The sequence below is a fragment of the Vipera ursinii genome (assembly GCF_947247035.1).
Source record: "Vipera ursinii genome assembly, chromosome: 9".
NCBI lineage: Eukaryota > Metazoa > Chordata > Lepidosauria > Squamata > Viperidae > Vipera > Vipera ursinii.
This window is the reverse complement of record NC_139523.1, coordinates 17,212,237-17,237,895: the sequence shown is the minus strand read 5'-3', so window position 1 is coordinate 17,237,895 and position 25,659 is coordinate 17,212,237. Positions and strand designations below refer to the sequence as shown.

The window sequence follows — 25,659 nt, the reverse complement described above, 5'->3', positions numbered from 1 at the left end:
CCCTTCCAACTATTATTACTATTATTATATTATTATTATTGCCACAAGCTTCAAGCAAAGCCAGCAGCAGAGCCCTAGGGTCTCCCTCAGCACAAGGTGGGTCCACTGGAGAAATTAATTAGGAAATTGGCCTTTCTCTCGTATCACTCTGCCTGAAGCGAGAGACACGTGTGTCCTAAAACAAGAAAATAATGACTCCTATTAAAATTAGGAAATCAACTTGTATCATGTAAAATTTTGGACTCATTAAGCTTTCCAAATGCAACCTCTTGGCACTCCAGGTTGGGGAAAAGGTGGCTTATGCTTAAAATGAAACCTCTAAAACATATACTGCTATGGGAAATGCAGCGTCCTGCCTGCATAACTTGTAAATTGCTTTATTTTCCCCCCACCACCACCTATCAAAAAGGAAAAGGAATTCCCATCCTCCTTGACAAGTCTACCTTGTCCCATGAGGACTTAAGCTAGGAGAAGACTTGAGGTCCTATTGCAGTCTTTTTCAGTCTTGGCCACTTTAAGGTGTGTGGACTTCAGCTCCCAGAATTCCCTAGACAGCCGTTTGACGGAAGAATTCAGGGAGTTGAAGTCCACACACCTTAAAAGTTACCAAGATTGAAAAAGAACTGTTCTAGTGGACATGCTAGAGAGTTCCAAAGTTTTCTTCAGGGATTATTTTCTCCATCCTACACTTCTGCGGTTTTCACTGAAATCTTTTTGTTTCTCTGTTCCAGGAAGATCATGCCCTCCACCAGGATATTTCTTGACTCTAAGGACTGCATGTAAGCCTTGGTGCTCTCTGAGCTGGGTTGTTTTCTTGCAGACGTTTCATTACCCAACCAGGTAACATCATCAGGGCTACTTGCCTGAGATTAGAAAAACAAAAACAAGGCTACTGAGTTTGCCTAATCCCCTTCTCCTTACTGTCCTATCACAAATATTAATAATAGCTAGCTTTAGAGTCCAAAGACTCACAGCAGCCAAACATCCAGTTGCAGAAAATTGTTAAGACAATCCTGGAAAGACAGAAAGGATTTCTAGCAGTGAGTTAGCACTAAGATGCTGGAAGAATGGGATGGGTTCAGCTTCACAGCACTCCAAAGTGACACCCGCCTACTTACGAGACAAATTATGAAAGCAGAAAAGATGCAAGAAACAAAAGGAAAAGGGTCAGCCAACTCAACACCCCAAGAGTTTCGGGTGTTTATCACAATGAGTGTGGCATGGTGAACCTTGTGTTTATTTAACTTGCGTACTAATTGTGATACAGATACAGAAAATAACACATCATGCTTAGGTTTCGGTATTCTGACTCAACTTTAGCTGCACCTTCAAAGGGCATTTAAACCGGGGTCTCCGAATGTGTAAGTGTAATATAGTGTAATGTTTAAGGCAGGGGTGTCCATCCTTGTCAACATTAAGACCTGGGGACTTCAAACTCCCAGAATTCCTCACTCAGCAGAATTCTGAGTTGAAGTTTACAAGTCTTAAAGTTGCCAAGGTTAGACGCCCTTGGTTTAGGTATTAACTCTGTTAAGGGAATCTCATAATAAAACCCACACTTAATGGAAACTCACTGAGTGACTCTAGCCAGTCGCCATCACTGAGTCCATGCTGGGATAAAAACTGATACTATGACTTGTGGACTTCAAATCCCAGAATTCCTCAGTCAGGCACGCTGGCTGAGGAATTCTGGGAGTTGAAGTCCACAAGTCATAAAACGGCCAAGTTTAAAGACCCCTGTTTTAGAGGAATATAAATCAAACCAATAAACAAAGAAATCACTATGTCAATGCCTGTGGACTCCTATCTGCTGAAACATCCGACTCCCTGACTTATGATTCTCCTCCGAAGAAACACAGCAAGTAGCTGTGGATTTTTAGAGTTGCCTTGCCTACCATAAGGAGCAGAAAGTTGCTTCTAACTGTTGAGAGGGGATGCTAAACTTTGCAGCCAGGGCTTGCCTAGTAGAATCAGCATTTACAACCCCCATTTACAAGTACAGGTGCAACCTCTCCTTGGCTACGGGTAAAACCCTGAAGCCTTGCTTTCTAATGCTCAGCAGGTACGGAAGGAGTGGACAAGTGGTCAGGGCTGGAGTTGGGAACTTCTCAGACACACTCACACGCAGCATTGCTTCTTAGTGTTTGGCCCGCCAAATTTTGGTTTATCTAGGCAGTTGATGCATTCGCCGCAGTCCTGGAGCCTTAGGCATCCTTTGCACTTCCCACAGCGAGTCATTCGGTTCTTTTTGCCGTGATGGTGAGAGACGTGGCGACGCACAGGGGGCGGTGTAGCCTTGACTGCGGGATCTGGCTTCACTTGTTTCTGGAGGCCACACTCGTTCTCAGACGTTGACGAGGTCTCTGTGGAACAGTCCAAACATTAACTTGACTGTAAGCCTGATGCTACAATCTCTAATCCTCTAAGCCTCTTTAGCTACAGCTAAAATGAATCTATGCTTGTTAGCTGACATAAGATTCTGACTTGTCAGGTTAGATCAGGGCTCCCCAAGGTGTTCAATATTGGCCTCCAAGGGTCAATGGGGCCATCCAAGGCAGGGCTCTTCAAACCGGGCCCTTTTATGACTTGTGGACTTCAGCTCCCAGAATTTATTTATTTATTTATGAGACTTGTATGCCGCCCTATCTCCCGAAGGACTCAGGGTGGCTAACAACAATAAAATACAAATGAATACAAATATTAAAAAAGAATTAAATTGTGTCAAAGTCCCACTAAAATGCCTGGCTGAGGAATTCTGGGAGCTGAAGTCCACAAGTCATAAAAGGGCCAAGCTTGAAGACCCCTGATCCAAGGGGTTGATAAACGGCTGGTGGTGAAGAGGTAGTTGATAAATGATGGAAGGTTAATTGGGATCCATTAATCTTTTGGGGTCTCTGTAGATCTCCACACTAGCCCTGAAGGTGAGTTAGCCAGCAGTGAGAGATGTTACCTACAGATGCACAGTCATGAAGAACAGCAAGAGCGGACTTGGGTAGCCCTTATTATTATTAGCAGTACTAGCAGTATTACTTAAAATAGTATTTATTGAATTGTTTATATATAATAGATATTTGGGAGTCGAACAATCTGAAACTTCAATGGGTCAATGAGCTGAAGAATTTGGGAGCCCCTGAGTTAGACAAAACCTTCTAGATCTGCTATTTCTATCTTATCCTGGGAGTAGCAAAAATCTGATTTCATTAGAGAAAAAGTGCCACGATGGAACCATGGATGGGACAGGCTGAAGAAGCTTCAGCCCAACAACTATGATAAGACACCCATAAAAGGACTTTTGGATTTACATGTTATAGAGGTTTGCTTGTAAAGCAAAAGTGTAAAAATGGCAAATTCAGGTACAGGGATGGTACACCTTAAGGCAGGAGTCTTCAAACTTCAGCATGCCTGGCTGAGGAATTCTGGGAGTTGAAGTCCACAAGTCATAAAAGGGCCAAGTTTGAAGACCCCTGCCTTAAGCCAACTGTTTGAAACTTGGCTCTTCTATTGTATATACCACAGCACCACACATTCAGATTCTCACCCCCACCTGAACCCTATCACAGGAAACCAGCATGGCCCAAGAGCCAGCACCATGAAAGTTAGAGCTTGGCTTAAAAAATAAAAGAGAGCGAGCGCCTGGTTCAGCTATGCTTGCAAGGTGTTCCTAATACAGGCTCACATTGCACTGCCAACGGAAAAACTGTCATGAATACGCCACGATCTTCAAAAGGAAGCTAGTAAGAAGTCCTGTGAACACCATGAGCACTGCCTCAGTGCAGGGATCGCACTGATCTGCAAGCATACTGAGGAATCCAAAAATACATATTTCTATATATTACAGGTAGTCCTCGACGTACGACAACTGGAGCCCCAAATCTGTTAAGTGAGTTTTGCTCCATCTTACCACCTTTCTTGCCACAGTTGTTAAGTGAATCGCTGCAGTGGTTAAAGTTAGCAACACAGTTTTTTTAAGTGAATCTGGCTTGTCAGGTGGTGGCAAAAAGGGATCACATGACCCCGGGGATGCTGCAGTGTTCCTCAGTGTGAAAAGTGGTCGTAAGTCACTTTTTTTTCAGTGCCGTTGTCACCTTAAACGATCACTACACAAACTGGTGTAAGTCGAGGACCATCTGTACTTCCTCCCTTGTTGACACGCCCACCTCAATCAATCTGAGTCAGAATTCCTCTTCTCCTAACCCAAACAGACATATTCTGTCTAAATAAAGCCTGCTACGTGGGTGTTCCGGTCCTTTTCCATGTTTATTGCACCCAAGGCTGAATACCCTATTTCTCCGAAAGCAAGGCCTACTCAGAAAATAAGCCCTAGCTTGATTTTGGGGGGGGGGGTGGGCCTAATATAAGCCCCACCCCCAAAATAAGCCCAGTTTTGGGGTGAGGCGCACACCTAAAAATCAAGCTGGGGTGGGGGTGGAGCTGCCCCACGCATCCTGCACCCACTCACCTTGCAGCCAGGCCTCTTCTCGCTAGCCCACTTCTTCTGTGGCGTTTTCTGCAGCCAGGCCTCCATTTCTCAGTTACAGGCCACTGCAGCCGAGAACTGAGTTGTGATCCATAGCTGGGTACTCGGCTGCATAGGCCTTCCAGAAAGACCTGACTGCAAAATCCAGGCCGGAATGCAGCTGCAAAAAGAAGCTGTTCCTTCGGTCAGAAGAAGTGGGCCGGCTGGGTGGGGCTGTCGGTCCCAGAGTTGAGTATAAAAGGCACCCCCTGAAACTAAGGCATGGCGCCTCTTTTGGAGGCCAAAAATATATAAAAAAAAGACCTATCTTATTTTTGGGGAAACAGGGGTAAAAGCTTTGCCTCCTGATGTCATTAGCAGGCATTACAGATTAAGATACACCATATGCTCTGGAAACAGGTTTACCCAGTAAGACAAAGTGAGGCCAGAAGGCAGAAGGAGAATCTTCAGCCAATCTTTTCCACCAACACTCACCCTCTACGGTGGGCGATGCAGCAATCTCTTCCCTCTCCCGCAGAGGCAGGGCGCTGAGGCGTGGCACATCCTCTGGCACCATTGCACGAGACTGCCCTAAGGCCACCGAGGCATGCCGACAAACATGCTTGATCCGAGGGCCCTGCACTGGGGATTCCTGGCCCTGTCAAGAAAGTGCAGGAAGAGCTTCCGTTATCATGAGTGACAAGCAGCAGAGCTAGTTCTTCGAAACTGTTATCTGTTTGGCCAGGGTCCATGCATTGTGCCGGGCCACGTGGCACTGACTGACCTGTGAGTGGCTGGGCTCACAAACTGTGAAGCCAGCCACGATAGCTAGGTTATCAAGCACAGCACCTAGATTTCCCGTGCTTTTGTATTTGGAATCTTGCTGCAAGTCAATTACCTGTTTTCTAGCCTCTTTCTGATCTTCCGTTTTAAGGTCTGCAGTCGTCTCCTGCTCAGCTGGGATTTTTGGAGTCTCAAAGGCCTCGGCTTTGACAGTTTGACACCCCTAGGAGAAAGGGACACAAGCATTATACTCCACATGGTTTGGGACCTGCCCCCCCCTTCAATACTTAATTTCCCCAAACAATTCTGCCCATTTTCCAACACAATGGCAGCTTTCATTCCAGAAATCTCTCAATACAGTGGCACCAGTCATTTTCCATGAAGCACAGCATGGCGCACACAGCTATGCCCAGGCATGCAGAGTCCCAAGAGCACGCTCAAATCACACTAAACCATCAACTGCTTCACTGTGGCTAATTGAATAAACAACAGATGGCTGTATTCACACATGTCAAGCCAAAACCGAAGAAAAATGTCTCCGTTCATGTGTTCACATAGCACATTCAACCTGGTAACTGTAGGAATCCAATGACAGGATTTTCAAAATACACCGCACCGTAAGCTTACCAAACGGCCAGAGTTCACAAAAAACTGTATCACAAAAACACACTAAAAAAAGATTTAAAGTCATCATACGTGGCACACTGTGTGCACGCAACCAGTAGGTTTGGCACTGATCACATCAAGCATGTTTGATAAAGGCAGCTATTATGGTGTAGAGCAGAGGTGTCCAATATTGGCAACTTTAAGACTTATGGACTCCAAGTCCCAGAATTCCCAGTGAGCGTCGAGGTTGGACACCCCCCTGGCCTAGAGCAAAATACAGACCTAACCTCAAAGTAGCTATCAACTTCTAACCATAGGTGGTAGCCTGTCCCAATCCCTCATTTGCTTCTCATTTACTGCTCAGAATATCTCAGAACCTTTTGATTTCTTTCCTAGGGGGAGAACATAAATATAGGACAATAAGCCCAATTCTTTGGATGCTGCACCATCTTTATAGTATTTTGTGCGTTAGATCCTCCCTGAGCAGGGGGTTGGACTAGAAGACAGCCAAGGTCCCTTCCAACTCAATTATTATTGTTATAACATGCTCCATTGATAATTCTCCAAACAGAGGATGCAAATTCAAAGACTTCTAACCTGGGGTGCATTCATAAAAGTAACTCATGTGTTTGGTATCAAAATGGATCTGCCCTTGAGGACCACTCGGAGGCTTCAACTGGTACAAAATGCAGCCGCGCGAGTTGTGATGGGAGTTTCCCGTTACTCCCATGTAACACCTCTGCTCCGCGAGCTGCATTGGCTTCCAGTTGCCCTCCGGGTGAGATTCAAGGTGCTGGTGATGACCTATAAAGCCCTATATGGCTTGGGTCCAGGATATTTGAGGGAACACCTGCTGCCAGCATCAAGCTCCCTTCGTCCTGTGCGCTCCCACAGGGAGGGTCTTCTCAGGGTGCCGCTGGTCAAAGAATGCCGGCGGATGACACCCAGGGGGAGGGCCTTCTCTGTGGGGGCGCCTGCCCTCTGGAACCAGCTGCCCGTGGAGCTTAGGACTGCCCCCGACCTTCGATCATTCCGCCGAGACCTGAAGACCTGGCTCTTCGAGCTTTCCGGCTCAGGCTGAGTTTTAATTGGGTTTTAACTGGGGTTTTACATGTTGCAGGGACTTAGTTTAATCTTTTTTAAATTGGTCTTAATTTTTGTATTAATGTTTTAAAATTATACCCTGTAAACCGCCCTGAGTCCTTCGGGAAAGGGCAGTATATAAATTCAATAAATTAAATTAATTAAATTAAATTGTGGGCTGTGCTCAAGCAAAACCAACAACCTGAAGACCACAACTCCCTGCCCCCTGTGGGAAACGATCAGGCTGAGCCTGAGGGCAGGGTCAAATGCATCATTAGTTTGGAATCTCTACACTCTCTTAAGACATCTAAGTCCAGCCCCACTTCAAGTCCTGTGGACTCTTATCTGACGCCAACGTCCCTCCATCGTTTGTATAGGTAGCATGAAATAAACTTGTACAGGTAGTCCTCAATTTACAACAGTTCGTTTAGTGACCGTTCAAAGTTACAACGGTCCTGAAAAAAGGGACTTATGACCATTTTTCAACTGATGACCGTTTTTCAACTGTCCCCATGGTCACGTGATCAAAATTCAGATGCTTGGCAACTGGTTCGTATTTATGACGGTTGCAGTGTGCCGAAGTCATGTGATCACCTTTTGCAACTTCTGACAAGCAAAGTCAATGGGGATGGCAGATTGACTTAACAATTGTGTTACTAAATGTCTATGGAGGTTCTCCGTCATCCAGGTCATGGTTGTCCCAAAGATGCTTTTTCCAAGAGGCAACTAGACCTTCTCGCTATTCTTGGAAGACGTTTTGCTTCTCATCCAAGCTTCAGAGGTGTAGAAGCTTCTTGGGTGAGAAGTGAAACGTCTTCCAAGAATAACAAGAAAGTCCAGTTGCCTCGCCCAAAAGTACACTTGGGACAACTGTTGTGACTACGTCAACAACTGCAATGGCCCACTTAACAACTGTGGCAAGAAAGGTCAAAAAATGGAGCAAAACTCACCTAGCCAATATCTCACTTCGCAACAGAGACTTTGGGCTCAATTGTGGTCATAAGTCAAGGACTACCTGTAAGTACTTTTTTTTTTAACCTCTCTCCTGGATCCTGACCTCTTGCACCTGATTCCCCTATGGACAAGGCCTACCCTCGCTACAATTCCCAAACCCACATCACTCAACCTGGTGGAGGGCTTCTCTTACCGGAATGAACTTGAATTGCTTCTGCTGGTCAATCTTGTACAGCTGCACCTTGGCACGAGTCAGCAGGCTATACACTTTATCCATGCTGGAAAGGGAAGTGACAATGGATTTGGGCTGAGGCATGGGGGGTTTCGCTTCCTCCACAGAGAGGCTTGCTGGCTCCGCTTCGCTCTCTGAGCTGTCATCTGCTTTCCCTTCTTGCTCCTGCACTTGGGTGGAGGGAGGCACCACTCTTCGGATCGCCACCTTGTGAACCACGCCGGGAGAATTGACATCCTCCATGGTGATCAGCTCTTTGCTCTGAGCTTCAAGGGGCTTAGGAACCTCCGTGAAGAGGGGCAAAGCAAGGTGGTTGGTTCTTCCCACCAGCTTTTTGCCACTGCGGGTCACCACGGGCTCGCTGGAGAGCAAGGTAGCTTCTTGCAGCGGCACTGGGGGGTCCCTTCTGACCTCGGGGGAAACCGGCACCGGGTCAGACTCTTCGGGAGACACAGAGAGCGATTCGTAGATCTTAAGGTGGGCCTCACTGGGTGTAAACTGGGGGGCCCGTAGCAGGGGAGTGCGCTTGGTTGGGGTGGAAGAGACAGGAGCTGGTGCGCTGGGCACAAGAGACGCATCTTCACTAGGCACCTGAAAGAGAGCTTTCCCCATATCTTTGGGAGACAAAGTGGGGCTGAGTGAGGTCCATCGGAATGTGGGTTCCCGTAGGATGGATCGCCGTTTCTCAGGCAGGGCTGGTGCAGTAGGCGTTACGTGGAGCCCACTAGGGGAAGATGGGGGTGACGGAGCTCTAGAGGTATCTTTTTCAGGAGAACTAGGGACTGGGGGGTTCAGCTGTTGAGGGGTCCCCTGCAAGGGCAACAGAGAAGCTTCCTGCTTGTCTAAAGCCCCATCAGGAACGGGGCTTTCCAAGGGCTTGGTTGCCTTCTGTGGGATCTCATCCATAAAGCGACGGGGGGTCCGAATGAGACGGGATGACCGGGCACTCACCACCGGCATGATGAACTGACGGATATTTTTCAGGAAGGTGGTCTTGAGAGCTGGGACCTCCTCAGAGCCAGTGACTCCAGACTGCTGAGCGGTTCCCCCAGCCTCCTCCAGCCTCATCTTGCCTGGCAACTGTTGAGTTGCCACGCGCCGCCCACGACCCCGTTTCAAACACTGTGCCCTTACAGAAAGGGCAACACGTGAAGGCCCCTTCTCGGGAAGGAGGACTGCTCCGTCGCTCTGCAGACAGGGCCGCTGGGGTTCCTGCTTCCAAGAGACCTGGGTGGACGAAGGAAGAATGCCACCTTCAGGTACAGAAGACTTTGGTTCTGGTCCAGAGGCTTCTGGGTCAGGGGCCTCTGGAGCTGGCTGCAGTTCCTGGACAACTGCCTCCAGCTGTGGCTCTGGTTTTGAGACTGGAGATTTGGGCGGAGGAGATGATTCGGGGGCAAGGTTTTCTGACAGCAAATGAGGAGCAGGGGGCTCCTTCTGTTTAGGTTCAGGGTCAGAAGTATCCGGCTCTGATAAAACTGCCTCCGATTCAGAAACAGCCTCGGAAGGAAGCGGGGAGAGCTTCTTTTCTGGCACCACGCTCCACTTCCTCTTCCGGCCCCTTCTGTGACCGTGGGTCTTTAGCCGGACGTGGGTCACCACCAACTGGCCAGATTTATGCCGCCTGGCTTTGGAGAAGAACTTGAGGATGAGCGGTGGTTTCTTCAACGCTTCGGATGGCTCGGAAGATGCACTGATCTCTGCGCACGAGGAGGGCAACTGTATATTATTGTTAGGCTCCGGGATGGAAGATGAAGTTCTGATGTTCTGGTGGAGAGGTCCGGGCCTTGGAATAGGTTTCTTTGTGAAGGAGCCGCGTGGCCGGCCTCGTGGCCTAGGTGAGACAGTGGAATTGAGAGTCTTCTCTGTTGGTGGTGGGAGAAGGGGAGGAGCGGTGGATTTTATTGGGTCAACAGCTGGTTCTGGGTCAGCTTGAGTCTGCTTAGGAAGCATCCTGACAACTTTTGGACTAGATGTTGGTTGCCGGCCTATCCTGGCTGGGGTCCCTTTGGTCCTCTGAAGCAGCTCAGCCAACGCTTTTACCATACGGTCTCGCTGGGATTCCACAGCTTTTTGTTTGACCAACCTTTTGGAAACGGAGTCCTCAGCGAACGCCCTCCTCCTCCTGCCGTGCGGTGACAGAGAGGCACCTGTACAAAGAGAGAGAAACCTTAGCTGTAAAAAAAATGACTCGGCTACAAGGGGCGCTCACAAAACAATTTCCTACCCAGGCAGAGTCCATTCAGGTAACATCCCATTGCTAGCTGAACATTGTCCGATATTTAGTTGTGACGGTTCTGTTAATAGTCCTCAACTTACAACCATTCCTCTAGTGAGCATTCAAAGTTACAACTGCAGTGGAACAAGTGACCTACAACCGGTTCTCACACTTATAACTGTCACGGCGTCTCCACAGTCACGTGATCAAATTCTGGCACTTGGTAATCGGCATGTACTTATGATGGCTGCAGTGACCCGGGGCCATATGATTACCATGTGGAGAAGCCATATGTGGTGGCATAGAGCAGGGGGTCTCCAACCTTGGCAACTTTATGACTTGTGGACTTCAACTTCCAGAAGTCCACAAGTCGTATGCTGGCTGAGGAATTCTGGGAGCTGAAGTCCATAAGGCGTAAAGTTGCCAAGGTTGGAGCGCCCTGGCATAGAGGTTAGAATGCAGTACTGCGGGCTAACTCACTGCTCACTGCCTGGAGTTCAATCCCGACCGACTCAAGGTTGACGCAGCCCTCCATCCTTCCGAGGTTGATAAAATGAGGAGCCAGATTTTGGGGGGCAATAAGTTGACTCTGTAAACCGCTTAGAGAGGGCTGTTGAGCACTGTGAAGCGGTATATAAGTCTAAGTGCTATTGCTATTTGTGACCTTCCCAGCCACCTTCTTACAAGCCAACTCAGTGAGGGAAGCTGGAATCACGTAATGTTCGCGTGTGTCACCTAATAGCTGCAGTGATTCACTTAACGACAGTGGCAAAAAAGACTGTAAAATTGGGCACAATTCACTTAACAACCACCTTGTTTAATAATGGAAATTCCAGTCTCAATTGTGTATACTGTACTATAAGTTGGAAATCTTCTGGAACATTCAAAATCAGCTTTCTTTCTAACAGTGAATGATGCAACGAATGAAATTACAATACCCAAAGAAAACTTAGGTTGAGGCTTATAATAATTTTTGTGATAATATTTAAACTTCACATATAAATGCTCTGAACAGCAGACAACCTCAATGACAAGAGGTCAAGAAAGCAGATGTCAGGAATGGAATCAAAGGCAAAACTTCACATCTGGCAGAGAATCATACAAGCCAAACCAAGCTGCACCACTGGGAATCCTATAAAATTGGGAGAGCTTTCCAAGTCTCAGAAGAATTAATAAATGGTATTAGTAGTGACTTTAAAAAGTTGCAGTATTAAAGCCCTTGGAAGTAATCATTCCACATTCATACAAAAAAGCCCCCCAGATCCTAGTATTAGACCCACTAGAAAAACTACTGCTTTAAGTATAGTGTCATAACTAATGTGATTATTGTGCATGGACACAATTGCTGGAAAACAGAAGAATTTTTGGACCAGTTATGAACAATGTCCTTCCTGTATTGCAATACAATATATCCAGTTTCAGGGAGGCAGATCTCGTATAAGTATGGGACAGCAACTTGTCTTTAAAATGATTAAATATTGGGGGTTTTTAAAGTCCAACTCAGACTAACAGCATCAGAGTTGAAGACTTTCACATGAAGACTAAAAAAACGGGTTCACATTCTGTCTGGGAGTCAGCCTTTGGACTTTACAATACATACCTAGATTATATTTTGGTTGAGTCCCAGACTTTTTGATCCTAAACTCAAATTGACAAAACACAATGTACTATACAGAACCCTATGGTTAGTGTGATGGCCTAGTTCCCCCAGCATACTAAACCGCAACACAACACAACACAAAAGTGGAATCGGTGGGAGACTCAAAATTAATTAATAAAAAGCATGAATGTCAAATAATGGTTGAGATTACCACTTTGCAAGATTGATACCTATTGCTGATTGCAGTGCTCTCAACTGATACCCCATGAAGTTTTGGAGGAGAACACTGAAACTCCACAGCAAGATGTTAAGCTAGCTAGAAGATCAAACCCTCACGAGTTTGGCCCATGCCCAACCCCGAAGACCATGTTTGCAGATAAGACCCAAAACGCTCACCTATACCTACATAAATTCCTTACCTCTTTTAGATCTTAGAGCAGCACGCAGTGAGCTTTGAAAAGCATCGTCCTCTGAATGGAAGCCCAGGAACTCTTCCTGCCAGGAGAAAGAAAAGTAACCATGGTCATTCCAACAGAAAGAGGGGAGGGTACCGTACTTATCACAGGCAACATTGCAGAATGCGGCCAGAGTCACCCCCAACCCAGCACCACTGAAACAGGATGTCCCAAAGGTGCTTTTTCAAAAGGCAACTGGACTGTCTTTGTTTTTCCTTGAAGACCTCTCACTTCTCATCCAAGAAACTTCTTCGGTTCCGATTGAATGGTCAGTCACAATTCGGTCAGAACTGAAGAAACTTTTTGGATGAGAAGCGAAACGTCTTCAAAGAAAAACAAAGAAAGCCCAGTTGCCTTTTGAAAAAACACCCTTGGGACAACCGTGATCCGGATGACCGAGAAGCTCCACAGACATTAACTGAAACAGGAACAATGTTCGGATAGCAATAGCACTTATATACCGCTTCATACTGCTTTACAGCCCTGTCTGAGCGTTTTACAGAGTTAGCATGCTGCCCCCAGCAATCTTGAGTCCTCATTTTACCGATCTCGGAAGGATGGAAAGCTGAGTCAATCTTGAAGCGGTAAGAATCGAACTGCTGGCAGCCGGCAGCCGGCAGAATTAGCCTGCAGTACTGCATTCTAACCACTGCACCACCACGGCTCTTAATGGGATGCCTTTCCCATTATCTTTGGGGAAAGAATGGGAAAAATATCCTAGGCACACGTGCACATACAGCAGAAAAGGTTGGCCATTTTAACACACGGGTCGCACGCACAAGTGGCACGTTGCATCGAAAGGAAGGATCAAGTTGACAGCTCTGCGTGGGGCCTCATTAGATCTTTACTATTTATTTATTCACAATTTAGATTTGAAAGGTCACCCAAGTCGTAGCAACTGTCTGCTTCCCCCACCCCTGAAATGCAGAAGCTTTTAATAGATTTGAATGCCAGTGGATTAGTCCTCAGTTTCAGAAAGAAAAACTGCAGGTGTTAAGTTTTGAAAAAGGAGAATGAAACAATCCTGGGACTCGAGAGCAAAAGAGAAAAATAATTCTACAAAAGCGACCGAAAACCCTTTTTCTTTTGACAGGTGATCCACGATAAATTGCTAGATTTCAGACCCAAGTGTCAAGACGTAGTCAAGGTAGCAGCACCTGGGAAACAGGTGGCAAAAAAGAAAGAAAGTATATTGAGATCAGGTACAGATTCAGCTACAGCTGGCAGGGCTTCTGCAGAAAATCAAGAAAGAAACAGCAGAGGCGAAATGAGCAACTTTTTTTCTGTTTTGAAGCCAAATTCTCTCAAGATTAATGATCACATGGCGGAGCAGTCAAACCCAGCTGTTGGCAGGGTCAGAGAGAAAAGCATGCAGGGAGGATCTCATCTCTGTCTCTCTCTTCAGGGAAGGAAAATTCAGATCCAATGGCACAAAATTTCAAAATTAAGCTGACTGCTTATACCAGGGGTCTTTCAAAGTTGGCCCTTTTATGACTTGTGGACTTCAACTCCCAGAATTCCTCAGCCAGCATGGATGGCTAAGGGATTCTGGGAGTTGAAGTCCACAAGTCATAAAAGGGCCAGGTTTGAAGACCCCTGGCCTTATACTTTGCCCCTACGCTTTTTATTCGCATTTGTGCGCTCTTCGTGGGTTGTTGCACCTTTACATTCAGAGCTGTAACGTTGATGGCTGTCCCAGCTGTTTCTACATACAAACATACAGGCAGTCCTCGACTTACGACGGCAATTGAGCCCACACATTTCTGTTGTTAAATGAAACATTTAAGTGAATTTTGCCCTATTCTACAATCTTTCTTGCCACAGTTCTTAAGCGAATCCCTGCAGTTGTTAAATTAGTCACAGGGTTGTTAAGTGAAACTGGCTTCCCCTTTGACTTGGCTTGTCAGAAGGTCTCAAAAGGGGATCACATGACTCCGGGACACTGCAACGGTCATAAATACGAATCAGTTGCCAAGCATCTGAGTTTTGATCAGGTGACCGCGGGGATGCTGCAATGGCTGTAAGTGTGAAAAAATGGTCATAAGTCCCTTTTTTCAGTGCCATTGTAACTTCAAGTGGTCACTAAATGAATTGTAAATATGAGTCAGTTGCCGAGCCTCTGAATTTTTGATCACATAATCTTGGGGAGGCTGCAATGGTCCTAAGTGCTGAAAAACGGTCGTAAGTCACTTTTCCATTGCTTCTGTAACTTCAAATGATCACTAAATGAAATGTTGTAAGTCGAGGACTACCTGTATCCCTTCCAGGCTCCCAAGATGCCACTCTTAAAAGTGTATGGCAAAGAGGAGGGCAGTGACCAGTTGCAGCGAGTTACGCCAGACCTTCATCCCCAAAAACAGATGCATTAATCGACGGCAACCCTCTCCAGCTGGTAAAGGGACACCCACTGGCGGTAAAATAATTCAGGAGTGTTCTGAAAACAGAAATACGCATAAAACAGAGCCGTGCCCGGCTAGCAAATGCTTCCAACTTTTCTCTCCCACCGGCTCATCCGATCAGAATGCCGAATGGAGCTTATTATTCAGCCTGAGACAGAAAGAGCTGTCAGCATTTTCTTGTGGCAAGGGGCATGTGGATCACTTGAAAAACAAACACAGGAAATGGAGAGGACTACTGCACTTGGAAGCGGCTGTCAAGAAATGAAAATCTAGCCTGACCATGATAATGATGATGCCAGAAAGATGCCAGGCTTCTTTCTGAAACAATTTGGAAGCACCTAGAACCCCTGAATTGCAGGATTTGGGAAAAGAAAGCAAGGCAAGTTGGTTAAGACCAGGAGTATCCGACCTTGGCAACTTGTGGACTTCAATTCCCAGAATTCCCCAGCCAGCATTACCTGAATAAAACAGCACAACTGAGAACTGGATATATGGATCTTACGGAAGTAAACTGTAGAGATGATATAGAAATAAGAACTGTATTTTCTTGCCTACTCGCTGTATTATGTTAGACGGTTTTATTATTGTCTTTTGTTATTCTGATATGGCTTTGCAACTAATCAATACATAATTATGTGCCATCATACAGAACTTAGGAATTCTGCCTCATTAAGCAGCAATTTGTACAGCGTCCTTAGGCAAGTAGCATGTACAGTAAATGTATAATAAGCATATACATTTAGCACAATATTGCCTATAAACCAGGGATTACAAAGAAGCAGGTTTATAAATCAGGGAGCACTGTTATTTTACAAAATCTGGCTTTTTAAACCTATTTAACCATAATCCCAGGTTCTGGTTAACATTCTGCTGTGCAGGATGTTCACCAACACATGGAGAGGAAATGAATGAATAGGGGCACAATACTGTTTAATAAAGCAGAACTCCTGGTTTATTCTTCTGTTTGGGGGTGTGCACATGCAACGGTTTTATTATATTTCTTCCCTATTGAAATTCAAGGCAAGGTGTAACTAATTTGCAGGTATTCTTATTAATTATCAGCAAGATAGGTGGGTTGGGACTCGGCTCAGTTCTTGGAGCAATTTTAGCTGACAGAAAGCTCTTTAAGAGGAATCAACCAACTTCTCTATAATCAGATGATAAATTATGCAGCCAGTTAAGGTGCAAAGGTCATGCTTGCCCCTTCATAGGTCATGCTGTACTGTGCTAAAAGCCTAAAGCTTTGGAGGTCCATCAATAGATTTTAGGGGGTCTGTGAACTTGGATAGGGAAAAAAATACAACTTTATTTTTGTTATTATTTTTTTAATCCCATTTATATCCCGCCCTTCTCCGAAGACTCAGGGCGGCTTACAATCTAAGAAGCACAAATCAATGTGCTTAGCAATAGCCTTCATTCTATGTATATGCCTGCTTATTAGGGCTTTCGGCCGCCCCCAAGCGGCATTTTTACAAAGTCAGCTTATTGCCCCCAACAATCTGGGTCCTCATTTTACCTACCTCGGAAGGATGGAAGGCTGAGTCAACCTTGAGCCTGGTGGGACTCGAACCTGCACTAATTGCAGGTAGCTGGTGTTACTTAAGGAGGCATTAGCCCATTGCTCCACCAAGGCTATATCATTTTATTTTATATATTTATATTCCTTTTTCTGAGAAGGACCTGCAAGTTTCACCAGGCTCCCAAAGGGGTCCCTGGAACAACAAAAAAGTTTAAGAAGCCCAGCTCTACCAGAATGTTCATAGATATTACATATTTCAGTGCATCAGCTTATTTCATACATGCATGGCTGACATCCCAGCTTCCAACTAATCCACCTTCCAACCCTGATACAGCACAAAGAGGGATAATGCAAGAATGTTTATTCATTCACTCTTGCATACAGGCCTGTGAGTGTCTCAACCCACTCATGATTCTGTACATTTATGCACCTTGGAAATGGAAAAAATAAACTCAAAAAAATGCAGAGGCAAATGGAGTCCATCTATGCTAGCCAGAATTAATGCTATAGGCCAGGGGTAGGCAACCTTGGCTCTTTTAGGACTCGTGGACTTCAACTTCCAGAATTCCTGAGCCAGCATGGCTCAGCATTGAAACCTCTCCCTTTCCCCTTAGCATGACTAGCTCAGGAATTCTGGGAGTTGAAGTCCATGAGTCATAAAAGAGCCAAGGTTGCCTGCTCCTGCTATAGTCTAATGAATGGATTACAGACAATCAGTTCTTTAGCACATTTTACAAAAAAAAATTAAGAGGGAAAAGTTTCCTTCTTGTTCCTCAACTTCTGTCTAGTAATCAAAGCATCTAGCTATAAACCGCAGGAAATTCAACACTCAAAGGAAGAACATGACTGAAACAGTCTTCAAATTCATGTGCACAAATGTTTCTGCAACCAGTCATAATAAGAACTAATACCAAGCACACTCTCTTCCTGAAATATTAATATTACCCACACTGGGTAATATCAATTCTGAGAGCTGAGATCCACACATTTCTGAGTTGCCACAGTTGAGAAAGCCTGTACAGGTAGCCCTATACGGCTTACAACTGAACCCCAAATTTCCATTTCTAAGCAAGACTTGTCTCATCTTATGACATTTCTTGTCACAGTTGTTAAATGAATCGTTGTAATTGTTAAGTTAGCCACACACTTGTTAAAGTGAATCTGGCTTCCCTGTTGACTTGCCTTGTCAGAAGGTCGCAGAAGGTGATCACGTGACCCTGGGGCTCGGCAACCGTCAGAAGTACATGCCAGTTGCTGAGACTCTGAATTTTGATCATGTGACCAGGGGGATGTCGCAACAGTCGTGAGAAAAACGGTCGTAAGTCACTTTTTTCACTGCCAATGTAAACAGTCACTAAGCAAACGGTTGTATGTTGAGAATTACCTGTACTAAATGTGACTAAAAATGTCAGGCAAATTTTATTTCAATCAAAGTTTGCTAGGCTGAGGTAGCCATTCACCTGGCTGCCTGAGGATAGTAAATGATTCTCCTCAGGCAGCCAGCAGATAAAAATTTATTAACTGAAACAAATGTGAATTGGGGTTTCTTCCCCTGTAGGCAGGCACAGATGAGATGAAGCAATAAATACAGTGTGTGTTTGTGTGTATACATATACAGATATGTATATGTATGTATATGTATGTGTGTATGTATGTATAGTGTGTAGTATACATATATGTGTATGTATACATATATATATATACACACACATGCATATATACAAAGCATCTCATACACACACACACAGCATAATTTATGATGTTTCCAACAATTTAAATGTGTCTGTGTGTACATATTTCATCCTACAAAAATTCTACAGTTACAGCAAAGGCAAAAGTTCTAAGACATGGGTCTCCAACCTATGGTCCGTGGCCTGGTACCGGGCCGTGGCCTATTGGCCACTGGGGCCTGGGAACCGCTGGCGAGCCCCCCCCCACTCACGGTAGCACCACCGCATAGGCATTAGCAGCCCCATTTGTGTATGCCTGGGGACACTAGCACCACTACCAGAATCACGCAGGTGCCAGCGGCCCACTTGCGTATGTGCGTGGATGCCAACAGCCCATTTGTGCATGCAGGCGGGTGCCAGGGTGTGCCTACCATGGGCGCGCATGGCCCTCTTGTGCATGCGTGTGCATGCTAGCGCCACCATTATGCGCGTGCCCATTTGTGCCCATTTCCCTGCTGCTTCCTTTCCTTCCGAGCCTCCAAGCCGGAAAGGTTGGAGAGCTCTGTTCTAAGAGAGAAAGAAGCATGGAGTGAACATATATAAAAGAGAACAGGTGAGTCCAAGACATGAGAGACTCACCCATCTTAAAATTCTGGATGAACTGAATTATTTGCCTGAGAGTTCATTTGATTTGAGTCTTGATCAGCCATCACTAGCACATCCTAGAAAACTGTTTTTATTCCCGTGAGCTGCAAAATAAGAACAACTTTTTATGAGATACCCATAGCCACCCATAAACAGCTGCCTTGAGGAAACAGAAGTTGCAGGTGGGCTGCCTGAAGGTCCTGACACAATCCACAGTAGCATAGATGCTCATGCATTTCCAGCAGAAGATGGATGGTACAAACAAGTATGGAGCTTCAGTTGCTGCTAGTACTGTATCGCCAGCAGCATATTTCATGAAAAGCTAGACAGGGGTAAGCAATCGTGGCTCAGGAATTCTGGGAGTTGACGTCCACGAGTCATAAAAGAGCCACGGTTGCCTACCCCTGAGCTAGGAGGTTACAGCTTATTGGGCCTGGGGAGGGGAGTAAGGATCTACACAGTTTTATTTTACGGATTATTTATACTTGTAGGAACCAGCAGCTTTATGCTTGTAATTAGAAATCATATAAGTCCTCTACAGGTAATCCTTGACTTACGGCCACAACTGAGCCCAACATTTCTGCTGCCAAGCGAGACAGTTCAAGTAAATTTTGCCCCATTTTATGACCTTTCTTGACCAAGTCGTTAAGTGAATCACTGCAATTGTTACATTAGAAACACGGTTGTTAAGCGAATCAGGCTTCCCCATTGACTTTGCTTGTCAGAAGGTCACAAGAAGGGATCACTTGACCCCGGGGACACTGCAACCGTCATAAACATGAGTCAGTTGCCAAGTGTCAGAATACTGATCATGTGACCAAGGGGATGCTGCAAGAGCCTTGGTGGAGCAGTGGGCTAATGCCTCCTTAAGTAACACCAGCTGCCTGCAATTAGTGCAGGTTGGCATCCCACCAGGCTCAAGGTTGACTCAGCCTTCCATCCTTCCGAGGTAGGTAAAATGAGGACCCAGATTGTTCGGGGCAATAAGCTGACTTTGTAATAATGCCGCTTGGGAGGGGCGAAAGTCCTAATAAGCAGGCATACACATAGAATGAAGGCTATTGCTAAGCACATTGATTTGTGCTTAGAGTGTAAGCCGCCCTGAGTCTTTGGAGAAGGGCGGGATATAAACGGGATTAAAAAAAACAAAACAGTTGTAAGTGTGAAAAACGGCTGTCACTTTTTTCAGTGCGGTTGTAACTTTGAACCGTCACTAAATGAACTGTGGTATGTCGAGGACTACCTGTATTACTGTAATTCAAGTACAGTGACCACTCCTTACTAGTTCTGCAGCTTTCAAACTTGCTGTCTGTTTAATCTATCCACTGCAATGGATTCTGAGATGTATTCTACGATCACAAAGGAGGCCTTCAAACCCTCTTTCGTGGGCTTTAACTCTGGAGTGGACAACATTTTGATAGCTGGAAACTATACTCAGATATTTTTTTTTTTAAAAAAAAGATGCAATACATGGAGTGATGATTAATCACAAGGGCAGAGATAAGATGCTTTGAGGATTTTTTTAAGTATATATATATATATATATATATGTTTCAAATGTTAACTCTTTAGATTACCTTGCTAGGCCCCAAACATGGGGCAAATCTTTATTTCCTGTTTTCAGCCTATCTTGAAGGCTATCGAACAGGCAGTAGTCACACCGGACAATTCCTATATTTGTGTAAATTACTAACAAAGAATTAAAGGGAAACTGAAATGCATTTCTGACTCATTAGTCGTCATCAGCCAGCCATACCCTTCTGAGATTCGAATCAGCCCATGGTTCGAATCTCAGAAGGGTATGGCTGGCTGATGACGACTAATGAGTCAGAAATGCATTTCAGTTTCCCTTTAATTCTTTGTTAGTAATTTACACATATATATATATATATATATATATATATATATATATATATATATATATATATATATATATATATATATATATATATATATATATATATATATATTCATTTTCCTTAGACCTACTTAAGGATGAGCAGTGCAGCGTCCATGAATTTCCTACATCCTCAGGCTCACAGGCAGCTCTGGGGCTATGAAAAGGCTATAATTTGGAGGTATATGATAAAATATATTTCCCAGGAACTAGAATTCTATCTTAGAATGTATTCAATCCCGTGTCATGAAATGTGCAATTGTCAGACAACTGATTGCAGTGGAAAAGGTAACTTGTAAGAAAAATGTATATGCCATTATTAATGGAACTCTAATTGAGGCCTGCTTAATCGGTAGCGCAAAAATTGCATAGATCAAGAGAGACAAAGAACAATTGAATCTTTCAGTTCCCGAGGTCTACATACAGTACTTGTTTATACTAAGTAAGGATCATGGCAAGAGCCATTGGCAAGGAAAGGACAACCTAAAATAGTGGCTGAGGGAGAAATTACAGAAAAGGAAAACGCGGAGAAACACTTTTCTTCCAAACTGAAATAGTGAATTTAATGAAGCTACACACAAGATGAGTGACTATTCAAAAAATATAGTTTGTACAATTATAGCTATGGAATGTACTAAACACTAGATGTGGTGAACAAGCTATCAATTTAAGCATAAAGGGAACTATGCACTAATAGAAGACTGGGCTGTAAATTATCACTAATTCTGATAGGTGTATATTAATCTCTAAAATCAAAGATCAGGCAATTTTTAAAAACAAACAACTGGCACTCTTGTATTCTGTTTGCAAGCTCTCCATATTCATTGGGTTGGCCGCTGTATTATGCACAGCAGCAAACTAGATGAATCTTAGAGACCTTCTCTTAAGAGGTAGAGACTTACGTTCAAACTCATCACAACAGAGATTAATTTTCATCAGTTTTGATGTGGAGTACAAACCCTTTTAGTGTCTTCTGCCTACCTAGCCTGATCAACCTAAAATGTTACTTCACAAATCCAAACACCCCGTTGCTTTCTTGTGTGCTCTCAAGATGTCAAGTGCTAAGGGAGAAGGAATAAGAATTGAGCTTAAGGGCCCAACCCTCACAGTCTTTCTCATGCAAGCTAAATAATGTCACTAATGACCAGGCCAACTTTCAAGTTACACCCAAGTGACAAAATCAAAGGAGGAAGAAAAACTTTGATGACAAAAATCGACGCTGCCAAGAGCTGTAGCAGAATCCTCACAATTGTGGCTTTAAAAATATGAACACAGTGCATCTTTTGTCTTTTGTGAAAGGTGTGAGAAAGAGAGTCGTGCTTGCAATATTTCATCTGGGACCAGAGAGACTATGGCTATTGCAGCAGGTGATAAAAGGAAGCCCACTTGAAGTACTAACTAGGTATCTGCTTTGCTTTGCCATGTTAGGCCTGAGGTCACTGTCTATCCTAAGATGTAAAGCATTCCACCTTAGGAAGCAGTGACCCATGCCAAACAATTCTCAAACCTTTTACTTGTGGCCTTGTTTCAAAGGCCACATAGACTTTCTGTTAGGATTCCCTTAGCTCACAGGTGTCAAACTTGCCACATCACGTGACGCGACTCTTTTTGCATTGCCAGCAATGGGGTGGGTGTGGCTTCAGTAGGATGCATCTGTCCCGTGGGCCAACAGTTTGACACCCCTGCCTTAGCTTCTTCTAGAAGATTAGGTCAGGGGTAGGCAACCTTGGCTCTTTTATGACTCGTGGACTTCAACTCCCAGAATTCCTGAGTCAGCCAGGAATTCTGGGAGTTGAAGTCCACAAGTCATAAAAGAGCCAAGGTTGCCTACCCCTGGACTAGGTGCTTGATATCACCGGGCTTCTGAAACCCTGTCAGGGTGCCATAACCCATCATTTTGCAATCAGCAACAGCAACTAGCCTCAAATAAATAAAATAAGTGGTAAAGGCCTATTTGATGTGCTGCTTCCAAAGACAAGTTGCAAATATTCAGGGGCGATGCCAATCAAACTGAAGCAGGCAGGGGAAAGCTTATACTCTATATCAACTGGATGACTGCTGTCTGCAAGTGGGACTCATGACAGAAAGCTCTTCCATATCAATAACCCCTTCCAGGGGAGTGGATATCCCTCAATTTAGCGCTTCGGCTAAATGTTTTTTTCCCCCTGGATGAAGATTATGGAATTGCAATTCATACACAAGGAGCTGCCACGAATGTATGAAAGTCAAGCCACCATCCAGCTTGTTTCTGGCACTTCCTAGACATTTTCAGTTTCCGGAAAACGTTCCCAGGTAACTTTTTGAAGTTTCCAGAAGCAAGCAACAGAATCTTACTCCAAAGAAACCTCCAACCTTTCAGGAATCAAGGGATTCCTTTAGAATCCTGCAAGCATCTGCCAAGCTGCTTTGTAAGAAGCTGCACGAAAGGACCTCTCCGGTTAAGCTGGTTCCTCCAAGGATCAGGATACAGGAGGATGGAGGAGGAGAAAGCCTCTCTGGCAGGTGACTGTTCCAGGAGTAATTCTGGAGGACCCAGGAAGAAACAAAGGCAGCGTATGTCTGAATGCACCACACCCCCAACTAACCAGGAACAGGCCCTCCTCCTCCTCCCTCTCTCCCAAAGAGCCATCACCTTCCTACTAAAGAGCACCTAGGAGCAAAAGGGAGAACAGCTGCCTACAAACAACAAGGGCTGGAAGCAAAAACCCCTCCTCCACGGTTTCCCCCGGAGGAGGACAGCATCTGTTCACCATGGCTACCCCATCACACCTGAACTAGTTGCACAAAGGGAGGAGCGGGTTTGATAGCAACCGGGGCGCAAGTTCCAGGAGGCTCCCTGCCAGCTCAGCTGCCATCCCCAGCCGGGGTTTCCTTTTTTTTTTCTTCCTCGGGAAGGGGAAGCGCCCCTGGGACCCAAGTGCACGCCCGGACGAGCGCGGCGAAGGTGGGCAGCTATCAACACCCACGGAGGCCACTCGGAGCATTGAAAAGCGGACGGCAGAAGTCACTGCTGGAGCCCGCGGGGCCAGGCAGCAGCGCTAAGTCAGCTGGAAACCCACCCGCCCCCTCCTCCTCCTCCTCTTCCTCTTCCTCCCCAAGGCCGCCCAGGAGCGAAAACCGCCGCAATCCACGTGCAGGAGACGCGGGCCCGGCTCGGAGCCCGAGACAGAGCCACGGCGGAAGGGCTGCCACGACCCTCCCTCCCTCCCTGCCTGCCTGCACCCCGGGATGGCGAGCAGCCACCACCGGCCCCGCCGGAACCTCCGGCCCGAGCATCGCAGCCCAGCTGCGGCCAGTCTCCCAGGAGGAGACGCCCGATCCGAGGGGGAGGGAAGGGGGAGGAGGGAAGGAAGGAAGGAGGGAGGGAGGGAGACAGCGCGGCTGCCCGGAAGGTCGACCCGCCGCCCCACCGCGTGCACGGGCCGCTCCGCCCGGCGAGGAAGGGAGCGGGCTCCGTGGCGCCAGGGCCGCCTTCCTTGTCAAAGGGGCCGCGCCGCCGCCGCCGCCGCGGGATTCTCACCGGCTCCTCCTCGCCGCCGCTGCTGCCGCTGTCCCCCAGCAGGCTCTGCAGGCGGCGCCAGCTCCGGCTCAGGCCCAGCAGGCTCCCCAGGGTGGTGTCCCCCGTCGTCGTCGCCGCCGCCGCCGCCGCGGCCCGCTCGCCCTCTCCGGAGGCGGCCCAGAGCAGCAGCTGCGGCGCCAGCAGCGAGATCCGCGCGCGGCTGCCGGCCCCGGCTCCCCGCGCGCGGCACCCGCCGGGTCGTCCCGGAAAGCGACCCCGCGGCACCCAGGCCCAGGAGGAGGAGGAGCCGCCGCCGCCGCCTCCCGCCGCCGCAGCAGCCGCCGCCGCCGCCATCTTTAAACACTGAGCTGAGACTAGGGGGCCGGGCCACCACAATAACAATCCTCCACCAGCCGCCTCCAGCTCGCGGCGCGAGGCAGCCTGGGAGTCCGAGTCCCGCGTCGGGCAGCGGTGCCCTGAGAGAAAAAGGAGGGGGCGAGACTCCGGGACCGCGGTTCCCGGCGGGCGCCGCGGGCCGGAAACGCCCGTCTGACGTAGATGCGGATTGTGGGGAAAAGAGTCCTAGCTGGCGCTTGGCCCTCTGCAGTCCGGCTGAGGCCGTGAAAGAGGAAAACTACGTTTCCCATCGGGCACCGCGATCGCACTGAAGCCGAACGGCCCTTAGGCATGGTGAACGATTGAGTCGGGTGTAATGGTCGCTCGCCCTAGAGAGAAGAGAGAGAGAGAGGGAGAGAGAGAGGGAGGTCGGAGGATCTTTTAGAATGTCTGTACAAAGAATAAAATTCGGGTTTTGCCTTTTGCTTTACGGCGCAGAGTATTACTGCTCTCTCCATGCACTGTTGCAAGAGAAGTCTTTTAAAACCGCTAATAGGAAGTGAATCTCCTTTACGTTCACTCTGAGATGCAGCTGCAAGACTACCGGTCCCAGGATGCAGTGCGATTCCCTTTCCGTGAAGAAACCCTATACCAGGGGTAGGCAACCTGGGCTCTTTTACGACTCGTGGACTTCAACTCCCAGAATTCCTGGCTGACTCAGGAATTCTGGGAGTTGAAGTCCACGAGTCGTAAAAGAGCCCAGGTTGCCTTACCCCTGCCCTATACCAATCTCTCCTTAAAAACATCCAGTGTGGGTGTTACCCATTCAGTTATGTCCTACTCTTAGCAAGGTCTCTCCACATCTTCCCATTTTTGGGGAGCTTTTTTCGATATGCTCTGGCCGGTGTCCTTTCCTTCGACCCCCAATCTTTCAAATTTAATTGCCTTCTCCAGGGCATCACCCCAAGTGACCCGGCCAAACTGTTAGGTTAACCCAGGGGTCTTCAAACTTGGCCCTTTTATGACTTGTGGACTTCAACTCCCAGAATTCCTCAGCCAGCAAAGCTGGCTGAGGAATTCTGGGAGTTGAAGTCCACAAGTCATAAAAGGGCCAAGTTTGAAGACCCCTGGGTTAAGCAAATGAAGCATCACAGCCCGCTAAGCCAAGGAAAGGGGGATTTTTTTTTCTCCCCACCCCCAGAGGCTGGGGAGGGCCCAGCAAAACAGAGCGGGCCCTGGAGGAAGAGCGGGCCTGGCCGGACGGAGGCTCCCAGACCAGCCTCGCGGTTCCAAGGACGACCGTCCCC

General features: G+C 46.7%; 1 protein-coding gene across 6 annotated transcripts in view; it reads right to left on the bottom strand.

Annotated features, from left to right (window-relative positions):
• Positions 1–24,746, bottom strand: part of KMT2B (lysine methyltransferase 2B) — a 62,454-nt gene extending 37,708 nt beyond the window's left edge. For 5 of the 6 annotated variants that reach the window (XM_083369165.1, XM_083369169.1, XM_083369167.1 and 2 more), the window contains exons 1-6: positions 24,038–24,746; positions 12,352–12,427; positions 8,076–10,264; positions 5,355–5,462; positions 4,952–5,114; positions 2,123–2,363 (exon numbers count right to left, since the gene is read on the bottom strand). In XM_083369165.1, the coding sequence (XP_083225291.1) occupies positions 2,123–2,363; positions 4,952–5,114; positions 5,355–5,462; positions 8,076–10,264; positions 12,352–12,427; positions 24,038–24,370 (3,110 nt within the window). In that variant the 5' untranslated portion in view covers positions 24,371–24,746. The remainder of the gene's footprint in view (positions 1–2,122; positions 2,364–4,951; positions 5,115–5,354; positions 5,463–8,075; positions 10,265–12,351; positions 12,428–24,037) is intronic. The other variant, XM_083369166.1, reaches the window with a different exon arrangement.
• Positions 24,747–25,659: the final 913 nt, after the last annotated feature.